This window comes from Panthera pardus, unplaced genomic scaffold, assembly GCF_024362965.1.
Source record: "Panthera pardus isolate Hobbes unplaced genomic scaffold, ASM2436296v1 HiC_scaffold_26, whole genome shotgun sequence".
NCBI lineage: Eukaryota > Metazoa > Chordata > Mammalia > Carnivora > Felidae > Panthera > Panthera pardus.
In genome coordinates this window covers 2,679,513-2,698,036 of record NW_026526832.1, presented here as the reverse complement: position 1 = coordinate 2,698,036, position 18,524 = coordinate 2,679,513, and the positions used below count along the sequence as shown (strand labels likewise).

The window sequence follows — 18,524 nt, the reverse complement described above, 5'->3', positions numbered from 1 at the left end:
TGTTTCTATGTTTAGTTTCTTGTAACTAATAAGCAGTCCGTGGGGAGACACTTTAAGACCGTGCAAATCTCCTACTCCTCATCAAAATTTCCACCTTCTTAGACTTAACACCATTGCTGAATTTTGCTTGATGCAGTCTTTACTGTGATGGTTGCGAAATGCTAACTTTTCTAACTTCACCCCTCCCTTCATATTTGCCAGTAGACACTTAGCATTTTATTGCAGTAACAGCCCTCCCTTCTCCCCCATGTATGATTTATCTATTTGCTATCAGTATGGACTCACGAATTCTTTTTGTTTTCTTCTTCAGTACATTATAATTCAGTACTCAATTATTTTGGTCCTTAAATTGCTCAGTGACCAGATTTGGTGAATGGTATACTTCTATCTGTTTTGAACACATCCTTACTCTCTAGAATAATAAGATTCTAAAGTCTCATCTTGTGCCTACCCTGCCCCAGCCCTTGGAATCAGACATTTCTCTGAGGAGCCTTGATTCCTTTGGTGGGAAGTAGAATTGGATAACACAACCCAGGCACTAGGTTTGGGTGTATTGCTTTCACAGCCACTGTATACACATTGTAAACATAAATGTAGAAGCATTAGCATATGGGGTAAGTATTTCTTAGAGGTACAATAAACAGTTCTTGAGAATGTAGTGCTGTCTCAGCTCATAGTTACAGTGGAAAGCAAGGTACAGTACTAAGGAATGGGCAGTTTTTTGTCAGCGATCTTACACTGCTAAAATTTTCTTGGTTTTCAAAGCAAAAACATAAGTGAAGCTAACTTGAAGGCCAGATAGGATTTCAGTGGGCATTTGTGGTACAGGAAGGTGTTCCAGGAAGAAGAAATGACATTGACAATGACATGACTGAAACAGTAACAGTAACAAATATACTTAAGTGGTGATGCCCAATTTCTGCCCATGTAGGGAATAGTAGAAGACAAGGAAGAAGAAAAGGTTGTTTGAGGTCATGTTTAGAGAACTTTGAATATCAGATTTAGGATTTGGGGTCTTTATAAGATAATAGAGAACTGTTGAAGATTTTTGAATAATGTCATAACAAGCTTAACTCTGACTCAGAGATTAATCTAGAAGATAGGTAGAGTTTGGATTGAGGAAATTGCCAGTTAAGAACTGTAAAGAGGCTGTTATAATAGTTCAGGCAGGAGGTACAAGGATTTGAACTAGGAAACGAAAGAGAGAAGTAGATTAGAATAGTGGTTTTCTACCAGCCCTTTAGAATCCCAGGGTGTGGGGCCGAGCTAGAGGGAGGGAGGATGTGTGAGCACTTTTAGTGACAGTATGGGCATTTTCAAGTAAGTATCTCTTTAATGATAGGATTGAGGAACAAAGAAATACAAAGAGAAATTTTGTTAGAAAAAAGTTAAGGTCAACATTTTATTTGCAATTTTTTGTTGTTGTTGTTGATTAAACCCATACTTCTTTTATATTCTCTTTTTCTCAAGTTTTGGGCCTGGATGATCAGGAAAACAGTGTTGTCCTTAGCTGAAGTTAAGTCAAATTGTATATATTTTAAATACCAAAAGGTCAGTGTCACAAAGCCATGCACTAATACCCATTCTCAAGAAACAAGGTGTTCATAGCCAAAACCTTTAAGAGTTACCCTGAACTCTTTTCTTTTGCTTATACTATACAGGGAATCCCCCATGAGCTCCTCTGGGCTTGGCCTTCCAGATCTGACACCCTGCCGTACCTCTGGTGCTATCAACCTAATTGGAGCCATCACATCTCTTGCCTTCGGCCTGCTCTCCATGCCTCGGCCCTTCCCGCTATAGCCTGTCCATCTTCCTTGTGCTTCCTCCAAAGTGGAGGGCGTGCTTCCACCTTATGGCCTTTGCAAAGGCTATTCCCCAGATGTCAGCATGGTTAACTGGCCCAAGTTTAGATTTTGCTCACATGTTACTTTCTCAGTAGGGTCTACCCTGTGCTCCCTGTTGACAGTCCCCCTCCCCTCCCGCACACATTTCTAGTCTCCCTTTATCTTGTTCTATTTTTTCCTGTGTTATTTATCACCTCATATACTGTGACTATTCATTATGTCGTTTGTCTCCTGACACCAGAGTTTGAACTCCACAGGGCAGTGATTTTTTTTTTTTTTTTTTTAAATTTGTTTTGCTCAGCGGTCTCTCCCCAAGCAACATACTCATGCCCAGCTCATAGTAGGCTCTCGATACACACTGTTAAAAGAAGGAAGGACAACTAAGAGCATAAAATCAGTAAGCTTTGTTACCAGGGTTCCAGCTCATAGCAGATTTGAGAACATAAATAAAAGATGGGATACTGCTTGAATTGACCTGTGTTTCATGGATCTGAGCCTATGATAGTAATTGCCCTGGATGAAACAGGTCTGGAAAATACTGCATATACTATCTGTTTGCTAGAAAAACGTATTGTATATTAGCATATGGATTGCTGTAACCTCTCCTTGAATTCACTTGATCACAAAACTCTCTTTTGGTAGCTCATGTATCATTATGGGACACCCATCACAAGCAAAGTTTGAGAAAACCGTGCTAGAGTATCACGCGTAGACCCCAGGAGAGATTGGCAGCTCTTTTTACGTTGCTCTTGGTTGATAAATTGTGCCTCTCCACATGCTGCTCAGAAGGAGGCTAGAGAACATCAGGCTCAAGACTCCAGCTCTTTGTCACTACTTGTAAAGTTATGATCCCTTTTAAAATTTACCTTCTGTTTTGGGGGCGCCTGGGTGGCTCAGTCGGTTAAGTGGCCGACATCGGCTCAGGTCATGATCTCGCAGTTCGTGCATTCGAGCCCCATATTGGGCTCCGTGCTGACAGCTCAGAGCCTGGAGCCTGCTTCGGATTCTGTGTCTCCCTCTCTTTGTCCCTCCCTCGCTTGCACTCTCTCTCTCTCAAAAATAAATAAACATTAAAATAAAAAATATTTTTTAAAATTTTGCCTTCTGTTTTAGGTATTTGGGAATAAGATGATCATTCCTTCCCTGGATGGAGACCTCTTTCAGTGGGACCGGGACCGTGAGAGCATGGAAACTGTTCCTTTTACAGTTGAATCACTTCTTGAATCTTCTTATAAATTTGGAGACGACGTTGTTTTGGTTGGAGGAAAGTCTCTCACTACATACGGACTCAGTGCATATAGTGGAAAGGTGAGTGAAAATGTTGGATTATTTGGGGAGGAATCAGAATAAATAGGGCGAGAGGAAATAACTTAATAAGCTATACTATTACTGGCTGAGGTTTATTATTTTTCCCTGAGGATATTATTTGTTTGAATAAATGAATTACAAAGTAGAAAGGGCAAAATATTATTAAGAAAACTAAATGTATCTGAGACAACAGAATAAACAGCAGAGCCAGGAAAAGCAGGAGGAAGAGAATGAATCAATAAGGTCTAGTGTGTGTCAGTTGTGTTTTTCATACATTATATTGAAATCTTCATGATGTTCCTAGAGGTCACACATTCTTGTTTCCATTTGGACAGATGAAGAACCCTCCAAATATTAATAATAATCCCAATAAGAATAATTGCTACTTATTTATCTAGTTTGATCCTGTAATCCAAGAGGAAAGTTGTGTTTATTTTACAGATGAGAAAACTTGAAACTTTAAAAGTTGAGAAATTTCCAAGGTTCAATTTGACTTAGGTCTGTGTGCAGATAAAGTTATACCATTAAGACCTAGACTCTCTCTAATGTTAGGTTTCAGGATATAACCATCATCTGCTTCTAAGATTGGTCTTACAATATAAATCTCTTATTAGGAGTAACTAATTAAATACATCCTTTTTAGAAAGGTAAAAGTCTTGGGATGCCTGGGAGGCTCAGTCAGTTAAGCGTCTGACTTCCAGCTCAGGTCATGATCTCACAGTTAGTGAGTTCGAGCCCCACGTTGGGCTTTGTGCTGATAGTTCAGAGCCTAGAGCCTGTTTCGCATTCTGTGTCTCCCTCTCTCTCTGCCCCTTACGGGCTTATGCTCTGTCTCTCTTTCCTTCAAAAATAAATAAACATTAAAAAAATTTATTTTTAAAGAAAGGTAAAAATCTTTTTTTTTTAACTCTTAACCTTGATATGTGAATATTTTGTATACAGACTTAAGACTAGAACAAGGAAGAATAGAAAAATGATCTTTTGCCCCTTGACTTTTTCACACGTTAACGATTCCTTATTTAAGTGTTAGGCCCATAGCCCCCTCTTGCTCTTGCAGATGCTTTTCTGCCTTCTCCACTACCCACATCTGCTTTGTACCTAGGAGGCCTTGTGACCCTCTATCTCCTTCAGTATTCTCATCTCTAAGACAGTGGAATTGACCCCTATCATCTGGTTCTCTATTTAATGTGCTGCTGCAAAATTCGGGTATTCTAGCACGTATGCTTCTTTCTGTGAAGATTTTAGCTCAGATCATACTAAGAGTCCTTCTTTGTTTTTCTAATGAAGGTTTGAAGGAGGTACTTTTAAATAGTATAGCTACTAAAAGAGATTTACGTCTTTAAAAACCAAATTCTTCCATCATATGGGAACTCTGAGGCCAATTTTTTTAATACACCTGGACTTTTATTAATGAAATTCTTGCTAAGAGATCACAACTGTTTGTGTCTTCTCGTGTATCATCCTTGAAAATCCCCCAAATAAAACTAAAATTATCTAAATCCTTAAAATAAGGATTTTCCCTTAATAATTCCAGAAATATTTATTGTTTCTTTTGTAGTTCTAAGTAACTCATCTTTGGAATTGGTAGTCTAACCGATGTTTCTTAATACTTGGGTATTACAGATCCCCACAATTTTTTTATAAATTATATAGATTCTTTTAATATCTCCGATCTCCTGTAACTTATGTATTCTTTACAAAATTTCTATCTGTCTTTTCAGGTGAGGTATATCTGTTCAGCTTTGGGTTGTCGCCAGTGGGATAATGATGAAATGGAACAAGAAGACATCCTGCTTCTGCAGCGCTCCCAGAAAACTGTTAGAGCTGTTGGACCTCGCAGTGGCAATGAGAAGTATGTATTCAGATGATGTGGCTGTTGATCATTAGTTCAGCAAAACCCAAATTTATCAGATTTTTTTCTTTATGGAAATTTCCTGAACTATTTTCTTGCCCGAAAAACATACAGCTCTTTTAAGAGAAATGTAGGCCCTAAATTAAAAATGGCCTCATGGGGGCCACCTGGGTGGCTTGGTCGGTTAAGCATCTGACTCCGGCTCAGGCATGATCTCACGGTTTGTGGGTTCGAGCCCCACATCGGGCTCTCTGCTGTCAGCGCAGAACCTGCTTCCAATCCTCTGTCCCCCTCTCTCTCTGGCCCTCCCCTGTGCGCAAAACACGTGCCCCCTCTCTCAAAAATAAACATTTAAAAATAAATAAATAAATAAATGAAAATGGTCTCATGGTTTTTAACAAATCCTGAATCGAGACTCCCACCATATGCTTCTGGAGATGATAACCAGAGGAAAGCCCATACAATGAATGTAGCAACCTCACTGATCATACAGATCAGTGAAAAGCTCTTAAGACAAAGTTAATGCACTTCATTTCAACTTGGGCCTCTTTGACCCTGTAGTTCTCTCTAGTCAGTAGTTTCATAGTGTGTTTGACAACCCAATTTTAAAATAACGTTTTTGTCTATTTTCTTAAAGCGTTGAAGTATAATTCATTTGGTCAAATGCCTTTTTGTTTCCCTTTTCAAATAATGAGTTCCTTATGTAATTTTTACATTTAAATATGGGATTAAAAACCAAGATGGTTGGATTACTTATGTTGGTCCTAAATCACATGCTTGATTTTTTTTTTTAACCTACCTAATATTTAAATTTTAACTTGCCTCTGTAGTAAAAATAATTTGAGATCTCATCTTTATCTTTTGAAAGTGAACCAGACTTTCAGATATTATCTAATGTGATGCAGTATAATTCAGCTTCCTTTCCTGTTTTCTTAAAATCAGTTAAGAATGTATTTCTATGTTCACTGGACTGTGAGTAGGGCTTTGCATCTGCTGGCAATCTGACCTTCTTTTTCCTGATGGGATTTTGTTTCCTTTTTTTAAAAAATGTTTTTAATGTTTATTTATTTTTGAGGGAGAGAGAGAGCAGGCAGAGGAGGGGTAGGGAGAGGGAGACAGAGGATCCAAAGCGGACTGTGCTGACAGCCACCCAGGCGCCCCTGGGATTTCGTTTCCTTAAGTGTTTGAGTGCTTGCTGGGTGTCCAGCCACCAATAGGAACAGATGTCCATCTCAACAGAATTTTGAGTTCCCAAAATAAGAAGAGTCTGGGGTCTAAGATCCATGTTCCTTAAGTTTATTTTTTAATAGATGTCAGGATTATTAGGTCATTTTCTATCTCAGTGACAAGTCATTATACTGTCAAAAGTTAAGTGATCTGTGTATTAATTGTAGAAGAAACATTGTTACTGCCACTTTATGGATGAGGACACTGAAATTCAGGAAAGGTTCAATGACTTGACAGATCTCGGGAGAGATTTGAGATTGGAGCTGAGGTGGTATGACCTTCAGTCTTGGTACACTGAATTACATTGCCTTTTGGGGCTATGTTTTCATATAAATACAAAACCGATGCATTTATCTTGCTGTGTACATTGATTTATTGGGACGAATTAATTTCTCTGCACTTGAATGAAATGTGCCCAGGCTTTAATTTAATTGACAAAGCACACTGCTGCTGGCCTCATTTGAAGGTAACTTTGGTGTGTGTTGAGAAAATCGCTCTGATTTGGAAATGTGAGCATTTGTTAATTTTTGAGAGAAAATCTGTCCCATAGCCATTGTCAGTTTACAACTCAGATCCCAGGTTTCTAACAGATCAGGACAAGGTTATGCCCTCTTGTGGCATAAGTCAGCAAAGCACTCCCAGAAAATTGTGTTGAGTTATTCGTTGTCTCCTCACAAAATTTTAGTGTTTGCTTCTTGAATCTGGAACAGTTCTTTATGATTTGATCCCTTTCCTTAAGTGTGAATTTCTAAAACAAACCTTTGTAAATTTAAGGTGGAATTTCAGTGTTGGCCACTTTGAACTTCGGTATATTCCAGACATGGAAACTAGAGCCGGATTTATTGAAAGCACCTTAAAGCCCAGTGGGAACAAAGAAGGGTCTAAAATTATTTCAGATGTGGAAGAACAGGAAGCTGCCATGATGGACACAGTGATAAAGGTGTCGGTTGCAGACTGGAAGGTTATGGCGTTTAATAAGAAGGGAGGACATCTGGAATGGGAATACCAGGTACCTAAACCCACCGAGAATTGATAAATACGTTGTTTTCCTTTCCCAGTTTGACCAAACTTGTTGGGTAGAGGGAAATATCTCTCATTTTAGATTCTCAGCCTGTTCTCTATGCCCTAAGAAATGTGCGGCTCTACACCCGTTAGGATGGCTACTCTGAAAAAGGCTACAGAAAACAAGTGCTGGTGAGGGTGTTTGCAGTCTCGTGCGCTGCTGCTGAGAGCGTAAATGGGCACAGCCGTATGGAAGACAGCACGGAGGTGCTTTGAAAAATTAAAAACTACAATATGATCCAACAATCCTATTTCTCAATATATTCAAAGGAAGTGAAATCAATATCTCGAAGAGATATCTGCACTGCCATGTTCAGCGCACCATTATTCACAATAACCAAGATAGAGACGCAGTCTAAGTGTCCATAGTAAGGCATGGGTAAGGAAAATAGGGTGCGTGTATATACGCAGTGAACTATTATTCAGCCTTAAGGAGGGGAGATCCTGTCACTTGTGAAATCGTGGATGAACCTGGGGGACATTATGCTAAGTGAAATAAGCCAGGCCCAGAAAGGTAAACAGTGCATGATCTCTTGCATGTGGAATTTTAAAAGCTGAACACACAGAGCAGAGAGTAGAATGGTAGTTGCCAGGGGCTGGGGAGCAGGAGAAATCGAGAGATGTTGGTCAAAGAGTACAAAGTTTCGGTTATGCAGGATGAGTAAGTTCTGTGGATGTAATGTACAGTGTGTGACTATAGTTAATGGTCCTATATACTTGAAATTTGCTGAGGGTAGATTAAAAAAATTTTTTTCTTTCTTGAGGTATAATCGATGAATAAAAACTATGTACATTTGAGCTATACAGTGTGATGATTTGATATATGTATATGTTGTGAAATGAGGGTAGATTTCAAACGTTGACGCGAAAATAATGATGTGAGGCGATGGATATGTTAATTAGCTTGATTGTGCTAATCGTCTCACAGTGTATATACTGTATCAAAATATGGCATTGTATACTGTAAATATATACATTTTTTATTTGTCAATTATACCTCATTAAGCTGGAAAAATTTTTACAATTGTGATTTTTAAATGTCATTTTAGGAGTTGAATTATGGAAATACTACTTGAAATTGTATAAAATTTCTTGTCCATTTTTGTTTAGTTTTGTACTCCCATTGCATCTGCCTGGTTGGTTAAGGACGGAAAAGTCATTCCCATCAGTCTTTTTGATGATACAAGTTATGCATCTAATGATGAAGTTTTAGAAGATGAAGAAGACATTGTAGAAGCTGCTCGAGGAGCCACAGAAAATAGCGTTTACTTGGGTGAGTAGATGTCTCTTATCTAGTGACGGGACATACTGACATTTAGGTTTTATTCCTACATCATTCCTTTCTACTTCAGTGGTGCCTAGAGTAGTTGTAATTCCTAAATATAGTCTCTGGCTTAGGTTGCCCTTAAGATTTACACTTTGATTTACATTCCTGTTTTTTTCCATTTATCCACTTCTTTTTTTTTTTTAATTTTTTAATGTTTATTTATTCTTGGGGGAGAGAGAGAGAGCGAGTGAGCATGAGTGGGGAAGGGGCAGAGAGAGAGGGAGACAGATGATCCAAGCAGGCTCTACACTATCAGCACAGAGCCCAATGTGGGACTCAAATTCACGAACCGTGAGATCATGACCTGAATCGAAGTTAGACGTTGGACTGACCGAGCCACAGGTGCCCCATCCATTTATCCAATTCTGAAACTTTCAATTGCCATGGCATATTCTTTTCCTCTGAGACCTATATCAGAAAGGCTTAGAAGGGCACCTGGGCAGCTCAGTCAGTTAAGCGTCTGACTTAGGCTCAGGTCATGATCTCGCAGTCCGGTCTGTGAGTTTGAGCCCCATGTTGAGTTCTGTGCTGACAGCTCAGAGCCCGGAGCCTACTTCAGATTCTGTGTCTCCCTGTCTCTCTTCCCCTCCCCTGCTCGCACTCTGTCTCTCTCTCTCAAAAATAAATAAACATTAAAAAAAAAAAAAAAAAAGGCTTAGAAATGTTGCTGGGGCTCCTGGGTGGTCAGTTGGTTAAGTGTCTGACTTTGACTCAGGTCATGATCTCATGGTTCGTGGGTTCAAGCCCCGGCTTGGGCTCTCTGCTGTCAGCACAGACCCTGCTTTGGATCCTCTGTCCCTCTCTTTCTCTGCCTCTCCCCCGTTCGAGTGCACGTGTGCGTGCATATGTGCTCGCTCTCTCAAAAATAAACATTAAAAAAAAGAGAGAAAAAAACTTTAAAAAAAGAAAGAAATGTTGCCATCATACAGTATGTTGTGAATTACTCATATATCCTCAGAGTCTAAAACTTTCTACGTTTGTATTTGCATCTGGATTAATTGCTTTGAACTTCCCTACTAGAAGAGTTTTCCAGTAATTGCTGAAAATTATTATTCAGTGAGAAACATTGTAACTTATATATAACTTTCCGCCCCTATTTTTGTTTGGGTCACATTTGAGTGCTTCGGGCTTGATCCTTCTTTGAAAAGCATTTTGTAGCACATAAAGAAATACCTGGAATTAATCTAATTTTATTAAATCAAAATGACCCTTTTTGAAAAAAATCCTTGGTGCTTGATTCTAAACATAATTGATACTGTTTTCATTGACTCAGGAATGTACAGAGGTCAGCTGTATCTGCAGTCATCAGTCAGAATTTCAGAAAAGTTTCCTACAAGTCCCAAGGCCTTGGAATCTGTCAATAATGAATATGCAATTGTTCCTTTGCCAACAATCAAATGGAAGCCCTTAATTCGTAAGTGAATTAGGAACTTTTATAATATTAGTGAGGTGTTCAGAGGCCTAATCATGACTGTCTTTGTCCTGGTATTGAATAGCACAGAGATTACAACTCATAGGTACTCTTTATTTTCTGACAAACTAGGAAGGCATTTGAGATGTCAGTGAATTTTAATTATCTTTTACATGATTTCATTGAAATAACAGCTGCTTCTAGAGAAATCAGTTGTTACTAAGATATTTCTCCAGACAACAGAGAAATATTCTTAACCGTTCACTGACTGTGACTGAGTATCATTTAGCTTTTAACATATTTACGTAAAGAATATTTATGAAAAATTGCTTCTCGGCCTTTTGGCTAAGATCAAGTGAAGAATACTTATGAGACATTACTGGTTATTACAGCATATTCTATGAGACGCTTAAATGAGTTGAATGCAGATATTAGACCACCTATTTCCTTCAGTTATCTTTCCGTAGCCTGTGTAGTTTTTTATCACATACATCACGTCCTATTTTAATTACTTGTTCAAATGACTCAGCTTCTCTACAAGGCTGTGCTTTTCGGGGGGAAAGACCTTTGAGCCATTTGTGTGACTTAACATATTTGAACAGAACTGTGGCTGAATATCTGTGTTTGGAATGAATGAGGTTCATGCAATTGCCCTGAAGCCTTAACATGTAAGATTTTACCATTTTCTTTTAGATTCCCCGTCCAGAACTCCTGTCTTGGTAGGGTCTGATGAATTCGACAAATGTCTTAGCAACGATAAGTTTTCTCATGAAGAGTACAGCAATGGTGCGCTTTCAATCTTGCAATACCCATATGGTGAGTGTGAGGAAGCTTGCATTGAAAATGCTGAGGTGTTTCTTTGCATTTATTTATTCCTTTGAAATGAATGGTTGCAATTCAAATGAAAGGTAGTCATTGGAAGGTAGAAAATAAGATATCTTGGGAGGCATAGTGTGAATGGTGGCCAAGGGTGCGGGTTCCGTAGTTAGATGGTTAGGGTTCAAATCCCAGTTTTGCCCCTGACACCAGGTTGGGCACACCCAGCTTATCTGCATCTTCATTCCTTCATCTGTAAAGCGAGGATAGTAATCCTAGTATTTATCTACTGGGCTGTTAGAGGCCTAAATGAGATAGATAATACACATACAGTCTTAGCACAGTGTCCTGCAAATAGTATTCAATAAGCATTCATTCTGGTGATTAGCTCTCATTTAGTTAAAATCTTGTTTAATATAAACTACATAATATCAGCCTGGATAATGAAGAAAACAGGCGTTTCCCATAATACTGTGTGAAATGCTATAAAACGAGGTGATGTTAATTTTGTCCTTCGACGGGAAATTAGCGCAAAAGTAAGAGGAGGTAAAATTTGACATGAAATACATTCCTGGGTATTTAAAGTTAGGATGTATTTAGATATGAAAGTATTCCCAACAGTTATATGTTAAGAAAAACTCTCAAATCTGCATTAGGCCAAAGCATAGATTCCTCATCAGTCACCCCAGATGCTGGACTGGGAAGTTACTGTAGAATTTAAATTGACAAAAACAGAAGGCTCTGACCTAGAAACATCAGTCTTTATCTGATGCTGATCAGAACACAAGGTAAGAGAGAATTGTGTAGTCTGTCCACGTGGTACAAAATAGAAGCCAAAAAGACAGGTTGCTTCCCAGGACAACCTCATTCTGACAGCGTGAAAGGAACCAATGAGCGCGTTGGAGATGTTTTCTTTTCAGTTTGAGAAGAATGACTGATGGTATTTCATTGATGTCTAAATGGAAGTAAAGTTTAAAATCCTTGGAGGAAGACTGAGTACTGTCTAACTCTTTCCCGAATTTAAAGAATTGAATTATTTAATGAGGTAATGAATGGGGTGGCCCTTAAGTTTTCTTTCTAGTCTTATTATTCAGTACAAAGAAGATCTGTGATGCTTATGGAATAAAGGAAAATAGGTTTGTATAAGAAAAAAGAAAAAGTAGGGTAAGGAGGCTATTGAAATGTGTTAAAGAAGAGATGAAACTTTAATAAAAGGAATTGGTAATAGAAGTGACAGGAAAATAGAGAATTTTTTAGCAATTAAAGGTGGCTCTATATTGGTTTATCTTTAAAAAAAAAACTTTTTAACATTTGTTTTTGAAGATAATGGTTATTACCTACCATACTACAAGAGGGAGAGGAGCAAACGGAGCACACAGATCACAGTCCGATTTCTCGATAACCCAAATTACAACAAGAACATTCGCAAAAAGGATCCTGTTCTCCTCTTACACTGGTGGAAAGAAATAGTCGGAACTATTCTATTTTGTATCATAGCAACAACTTTTATCGTGCGTAGGCTTTTCCATCCTCATCCTCACAGAGTAAGACCTTTTTTAGAATTCTAATGTGTCTCAAAGTGTGGGGTAAATAATGTGTGGGGGTGGGGAAGAGGGTACTACATTTACTTAGGTTTACCATGAAATCATTATTGCCCATCCCTTCCTGTCCACTGACCTACGACCCCTTCGCTCCTCAACCCATTGCAATCTGTCTTGCACCCCTACCATTTCACTTCCCACTGACCAAGGAAATGCTGTATTTTGTGTTCTCACAATACGCTTATTTTTGTCCATATTGTTTATTTTTTTAATGTTACTTATAGTTTAAGATAGTCAGCTAACCTCAGTTCAGCTTTGACAGTGATTTTCTCCCCACCTTATCAGCAAAGGAAGGAATCGGAAACTCAGTGTCAAACTGAAAGTAAATACGATTCTGTAAGTGGAGACGCCAAGGACAGTAGCTGGAATGACATAAAAAATTCTGGATATATATCGCGGTAAGTCTTACCATAAAGTATATGTGTGTGTGCTGCAGCTTCTGGTGGCAACTGTTGGAATCAAAGAAGAAATGACCTCTAAACTAAGATCCTGTTGAACTTTTTTTTAGTTTATTTATTTTGAGAGGGAGAGAGAGAAAATGAGAACAAGGGAGGGAGGGGCAGAGAGAGAGGGGAACAGAGGATCTGAAGCAGGCTCTGCATTGACAGCACAGAGCCTGATGCGGGGCTCAGACTCACAAACGGGGAGATCATGACCTGAGCCGAAGTCAGCCACTTAACCCACTGAGCCACCCAGGTGCCCCTCACTTTTTTTTTTTAATGCACAAATGTCCAGGTAAGTAAAACATAGATTTAACCCTCAAGTAACTTAAACTTATTCAAAGTGGTATGTACCCTAAGAAAGATAAAAATAGAGTGTTATAGAAGTTCAGAATTTCAGCCGCCAAATTAAGTTCTTACCAGAACTTAACTTAGCTATTGAGGATCTACCATGTACTGGGCTCGTCATTAATAGTACCAAATTGTTATTGTGTTATTAGAGTATGGTATAAATCTCTATATGTTACTTAATCCTCAATTATTTATTTCATCCTTATTCTGTCTAGAATAAGAAATAGAAAAATGGGGGGAAAACACCAATAGGTCATTTTTAAAAATAGAAGAGGGAGGTGAGTCACCTAAAAAGTAGGCAATTCAAATAATTTGAAAGTAAAATAAAAGAGAATCTGTTAGCATCTATTAGGTATATAGTTTTTTATGCTTTGTGGTACAGGGAATGGTACTGTGGTTCATTTTTCAATTACATGGTTTATTTCTATGTTTTCCCTTTGTTTTGATATCATACTTAACACTTGGTAATATGGAAACAAGGAAGAGATACAGAACCTCACTGTTCAATACCTAGGGTAATGATTTGATGACAGAAAGATTGAAAATTACAGCTAAAATATGTGATACTTTATCTGTGGACCTAATTGATCTACGGTACATTCATACTGTATTATGACAAATGGAGAATTGACTATAATCAATTTGTTTTAGGTACAAGTTGCCCAAAGGAGAATTTACTAGGTGACTAAGAAATGGCAAAGGCTTTAGTACCCTTCTAATAAAGATGCTAACCAATATGTCAGCGGACAGCAACACCAGCAGGTAGAGAGAGGGAGCGAACTAGGGACCCAACAGCTCTTCATCGGGTAGAGTCCACTACTGAAGCCATTCATTGTTCATTCAACATTTACTCTAAACAACTGAGCACAGGAAAGTATTCCAGGCTTTAGGAAAAACAAAAAGACTAGTCCTATCCTGAAGGGGCTTAAAATCTATGAGAGAAGATAATACGGGGCAAAACGGAAACATACAAGAAAAAAGCCGTGAACTGTAAGTGACTCAGTCTGGTTGTGATGATTCTGTGAGTGGAGAAGAGGTTGTCATAAACGACCATTTTCATTGGCCAAATGTCATATGGTCACATTTTCATTGAACCTTAGATTGTGAGTAAGGAAGAATTAGGTAAACACAGGGAGGAATGGGGATTAGTGAATAAGCATATATCCGTAAGGCTGTTGTGAAGAGAATTAGAATAATGTACTCTGAAATTGAATTAGACTTTATTTTCCTTTAACTTTATTCAATATGGAGAGTACAGCTGATTGTTTTTCAAATACATAAGCTCTATAATAATACCTAATGTTTATTGAATGCCTACTATATTGTAGGCATTATAAAGAACCTGAGCTCTGGGTCCAGTCATGAGTTCAATACCCAACTTTGTGATTTATCAGTTGGGACCTTAGGCATGATGATACTTACCTTTACAGAGTCTATAATCTTAAATAAGATGTCTCTCGTTTCAGATGATATATTTATTTTCATATGGATGTTTTCTTTAATATAGGGCAAAATTCAATTGGCCCTTCAGAAGTAGGGTATGGATTTCATGGGCTTTGTAGCTGGGAGATGGATTTGTACCAAAGTGCCTTGACTAGCTATTTTTAGGGATACAGAGTATTGTTCTTCATTCTCTGTGAAGGTAATTGGCCCGTGGAGGATTTGGATCAATTGCCTCTCCTCCTTAACTCCATGCTCTAGCCAGCTGAGCCAGCTACTAAATTAATAGGAGTGTGCAAATCATAAAGTAATAAACTTAGCCTTATGAGAGACACTAAAGATAATCTAATCTAATTCAACTACTCCCCATCTGCCTGGAGAACAACTTCATAGCAGGCATGCATGCATTCATTTATTTTTTCATATATTGTCCGATAGATATTTGTTAGATCTTCTGTTTGCCAGGTAAGCTCAGCCTCTGGAAATACAAAGAGAAACAAGAATGCTTTTCTGCATTCAAGGCCGCCACAGTTGAGTGGCAGTGGGGAGAGTGAGCTGAGTACGAATAACTGCAAAATATCGAGATTACGTTTAAGTAGTTCAGAGTACTGTGTGAACAGTGCTATGAGAACATGAAGACAGGGGTGTAGGAAGGCCCTACGGCAATGGCGAGATGAGCAGAATGAAGGAAAAACAAGAGTTTCATTAAGTACAAAGAAGTAGGCCATCTCAACAGAGCAAACAGCAGAAGCAGAAGTGCCGAAGTTGTGAGACCTCGTGCAGGCTGGCTGGAACACAGCACAGAGCGGTGAGGTCGGGCGCAGAAGGGAGACCAGACTACAGTGTGCAGCCCGGCCTTTAAGTCACAGATGCTGAGTTAGCCGGTGATGAGCACACTGACTCAGGAGGCATCCCAGCCAATTGCAGACATCTTTGGTTCCTAGAAAGATTTCTGGCAAAAAAAACCCCCAAAAAACAAAAAAAACACTTAAATATAAGAGGATTGATTACATTTTTGCCATAAAAATGCACTGACATAGGATTAAACTGTGTTTTTCTCATTGAGTGCAGAATGCCACAGGAGGCAGAAGTTTAGAGAATTAAGGATGGAATATTTTGGTAGGTGATGGAAAGTATCAGACAGGTTAGATCAGTAGTGTGGTTGCTATAAAAACAAGTGATTAACAGGTGATTCCCAACTAAACAGGAGCTTTTTTATTTTTTATATATTTTCTTGGAAAAAATTAGAATGGGTTTGCTTCATTTATATAAACAGAAGAACAAAGAATGCTAGTAGTAGAATTTAAACTACACTCTGAGGGCACCTGGCTGAGTCAGTTGGTGGAGCACGTGACTCTTGATCTTAGGGTCATGAGTTCAAGCCCCACGTTGGGGTTAGCATTTACTCAAATAAATAATTAAAAATAAAAAAAAAAAAACCCTGCACTTTCTATTAAGATAAGTTCTATAAGACTTAACAGAGTTTAGACACTTTTTATACATCATAAAATAAGATTGAACTATTACCTTATTAAAATTTATTTAAAAAAAAAAAAAAATTTCTTTTTTTTTTTAAAGATATCTAACCGATTTTGAGCCGGTTCAGTGCCTGGGACGCGGTGGGTTTGGAGTTGTCTTTGAAGCCAGAAATAAAGTTGATGACTGCAATTATGCTATCAAGAGAATCCGTCTCCCCAACAGGTAAGGGAGGGGCACTGATAGTGAACCTGGAGCTAGGACCATATTACTCATCCCACAGGCAATACATCCTTCTTCCTATACTCGATAGATCCTATAGGAAACATAGTTTCTGACCTTCATTGAATCTTAGCTTCTGAGGGCTACCAGGTAACCAGCTGTCTAAAAGGGGTGATCTAGGGGTGCCTGGGTGGCTCAGTCGGTTGAGCGTCTGACTTCGGCTCAGGTCATGATCTCACAGTTCGTGAGTTCGAGCCCTGCGTCGGGCTCTGTGCTGACAGCTCAGAGCCTGGAGCCTGCTTCCGATTCTGTGTCTCCCTCTCTCTGCCCCTCCCCTGCTCATGCTCTGTCTCTCTCTCTCTGTCTCAAAAAAAAATAAATAAAACATTAAAATAAAAAAATTTTAAAAAAATTAATAAAAGGGGTGATCTATTTATTTTTTTAATGTTTGTTTATTTATTTTGAGAGAGAGAGAGCATGAGCAAGAGAGAGGGAGAGAAAGAGAAAGGATCCCAAGCAGGCTTCGCACCTTCAGCACAGAGACCAGTGTGGGTCTCGATCCCCCAAACTGTGAGATAATGACCTGAGCCAAAACCAAGAGTTGGACATTCAATCCGCTGAGCCACCCAGACGCCCTGGGGTGATCTATTGAGATTGCTTTGTCTCTACTTAGAAAATCTGCCCTTGTTTTTGATTCTTAACCACTCAGGGCTTTCCCACAGTGAATTATGATGACTATAGACTTTACTACATAGCACCATTTAGAAATAATCTATTTATTGTGGGAAATAGAGAAAGTATTAAAACTCATCTGTGTCTTTTCTCCCCAGAAATATTATTACCATTTTAGGGTGTTTCCTTTTGATTTTTTTGTCTGATCATAAATTTACTTTCTTAGTAGCATAGTTACCAGTACAGTACAGTTTTATCTGTTGCTTCCTTCATTTAATTCGTGGTATTTTCCATGTTATTAAGAGTATTTTATTAAAATGCTAAAATACACTAAAAGTATCTTAGGGCTGGATGATAGTCCAACTGATACATGTGAAATATTTTAACTGTTCCTTTTTTTGGTTTTTTTTTAAACATTTGGGTTTCAAATTTGTTGCAGTTAAAAACAGCTTTGCAGTGTTCATCTTTATTTATTTATTTCTTTTTAAATGTTTATTTGTTTAATGTTTATTTATTTTTGAGAGAAAGAAAGAGAAAGAGACAGTGTGAGTGGGGGAGGGACAGAGAGAGAGGGAGACACAGAATCCAAAGCAGGCTCCAGGCTCTGAGCTGTCAGCACAGAGCCCGACATAGGGCTTGAACTCACGAACCGCAAGATCATGACCTGAGCCGAAGCCAGACGCTTAACCGACTGAGCCACCCAGGCGCCCCATGTTCATCATTAATATAAATGTTTTACCACATCTGCTTCCTTAGGATAGATTGCCGGAAGTAGGATTTCTGACTCAGAACAGTGTCATGCTTAAGATGATTGCCTTTGAGTAATGCCTTCTTTTCCATCTATTTTAGCAGGCTCCTATTGGTTCTTGATTAAATGTGCACTGATTGCTCAGTGTCTTTGTAACTGGTAGTTAAACATTCTGTCCAACAGATAGGGACACAGGACTGGGATGGATTTGTGTACTATGTGACTAATTCTTCTCTTTGATATATAATTTTTGAGTAGTTTGCATATTCATATGTGTAAGTTACCACGTAGGATATGAAATTAAGCAAAACTTCTGTCCCCGAGAACCAATAACTCTTTGAAGCTTTTGTGTACATACAAAATAATTTTGTGTATATACAGATAATTACAATACAAGGAAGACTGTCACCTGGTGGCCTAGATTAGTAAATAGCTTCCCATGACAAACGTGCAGATGTAGCTGAAATCAAGGAAGGCCAGCTTTATGGAGGTGGTGACATCTGGGCTGCGTGTTCAAGAGTAGCCTGTCTCTCAGTAGACGGATGTGTGAGGGAGGGATGTCTCACTACACAGATGGCCCGAGAAGGGCTCTAGGGAAAGCACTTGGAGGTGGCACAGAGAACAGTGAGCATTCTGGCGTGGGTGGAGTAAAGGGTAAGGATGGGGGAGTGTGGAGGAGATGTAAGATGTGGGTTTCAGGACCTTACATGCCAAGCAAGGGGGGTTA

General features: G+C 38.7%; 1 protein-coding gene across 2 annotated transcripts in view; it reads left to right on the top strand.

Annotated features, from left to right (window-relative positions):
• The window catches only part of EIF2AK3 (eukaryotic translation initiation factor 2 alpha kinase 3), a 68,158-nt gene that overhangs the window by 27,981 nt on the left and 21,653 nt on the right, over nucleotides 1-18,524 (top strand). For both annotated transcript variants that reach the window (XM_053890932.1, XM_053890931.1), the window contains exons 3-11: nucleotides 2,958-3,152; nucleotides 4,874-5,004; nucleotides 7,006-7,240; nucleotides 8,404-8,566; nucleotides 9,894-10,034; nucleotides 10,725-10,847; nucleotides 12,171-12,391; nucleotides 12,734-12,846; nucleotides 16,258-16,380. In XM_053890932.1, coding sequence (XP_053746907.1) covers nucleotides 2,958-3,152; nucleotides 4,874-5,004; nucleotides 7,006-7,240; nucleotides 8,404-8,566; nucleotides 9,894-10,034; nucleotides 10,725-10,847; nucleotides 12,171-12,391; nucleotides 12,734-12,846; nucleotides 16,258-16,380 — 1,445 coding nt within the window. The remainder of the gene's footprint in view (nucleotides 1-2,957; nucleotides 3,153-4,873; nucleotides 5,005-7,005; nucleotides 7,241-8,403; nucleotides 8,567-9,893; nucleotides 10,035-10,724; nucleotides 10,848-12,170; nucleotides 12,392-12,733; nucleotides 12,847-16,257; nucleotides 16,381-18,524) is intronic.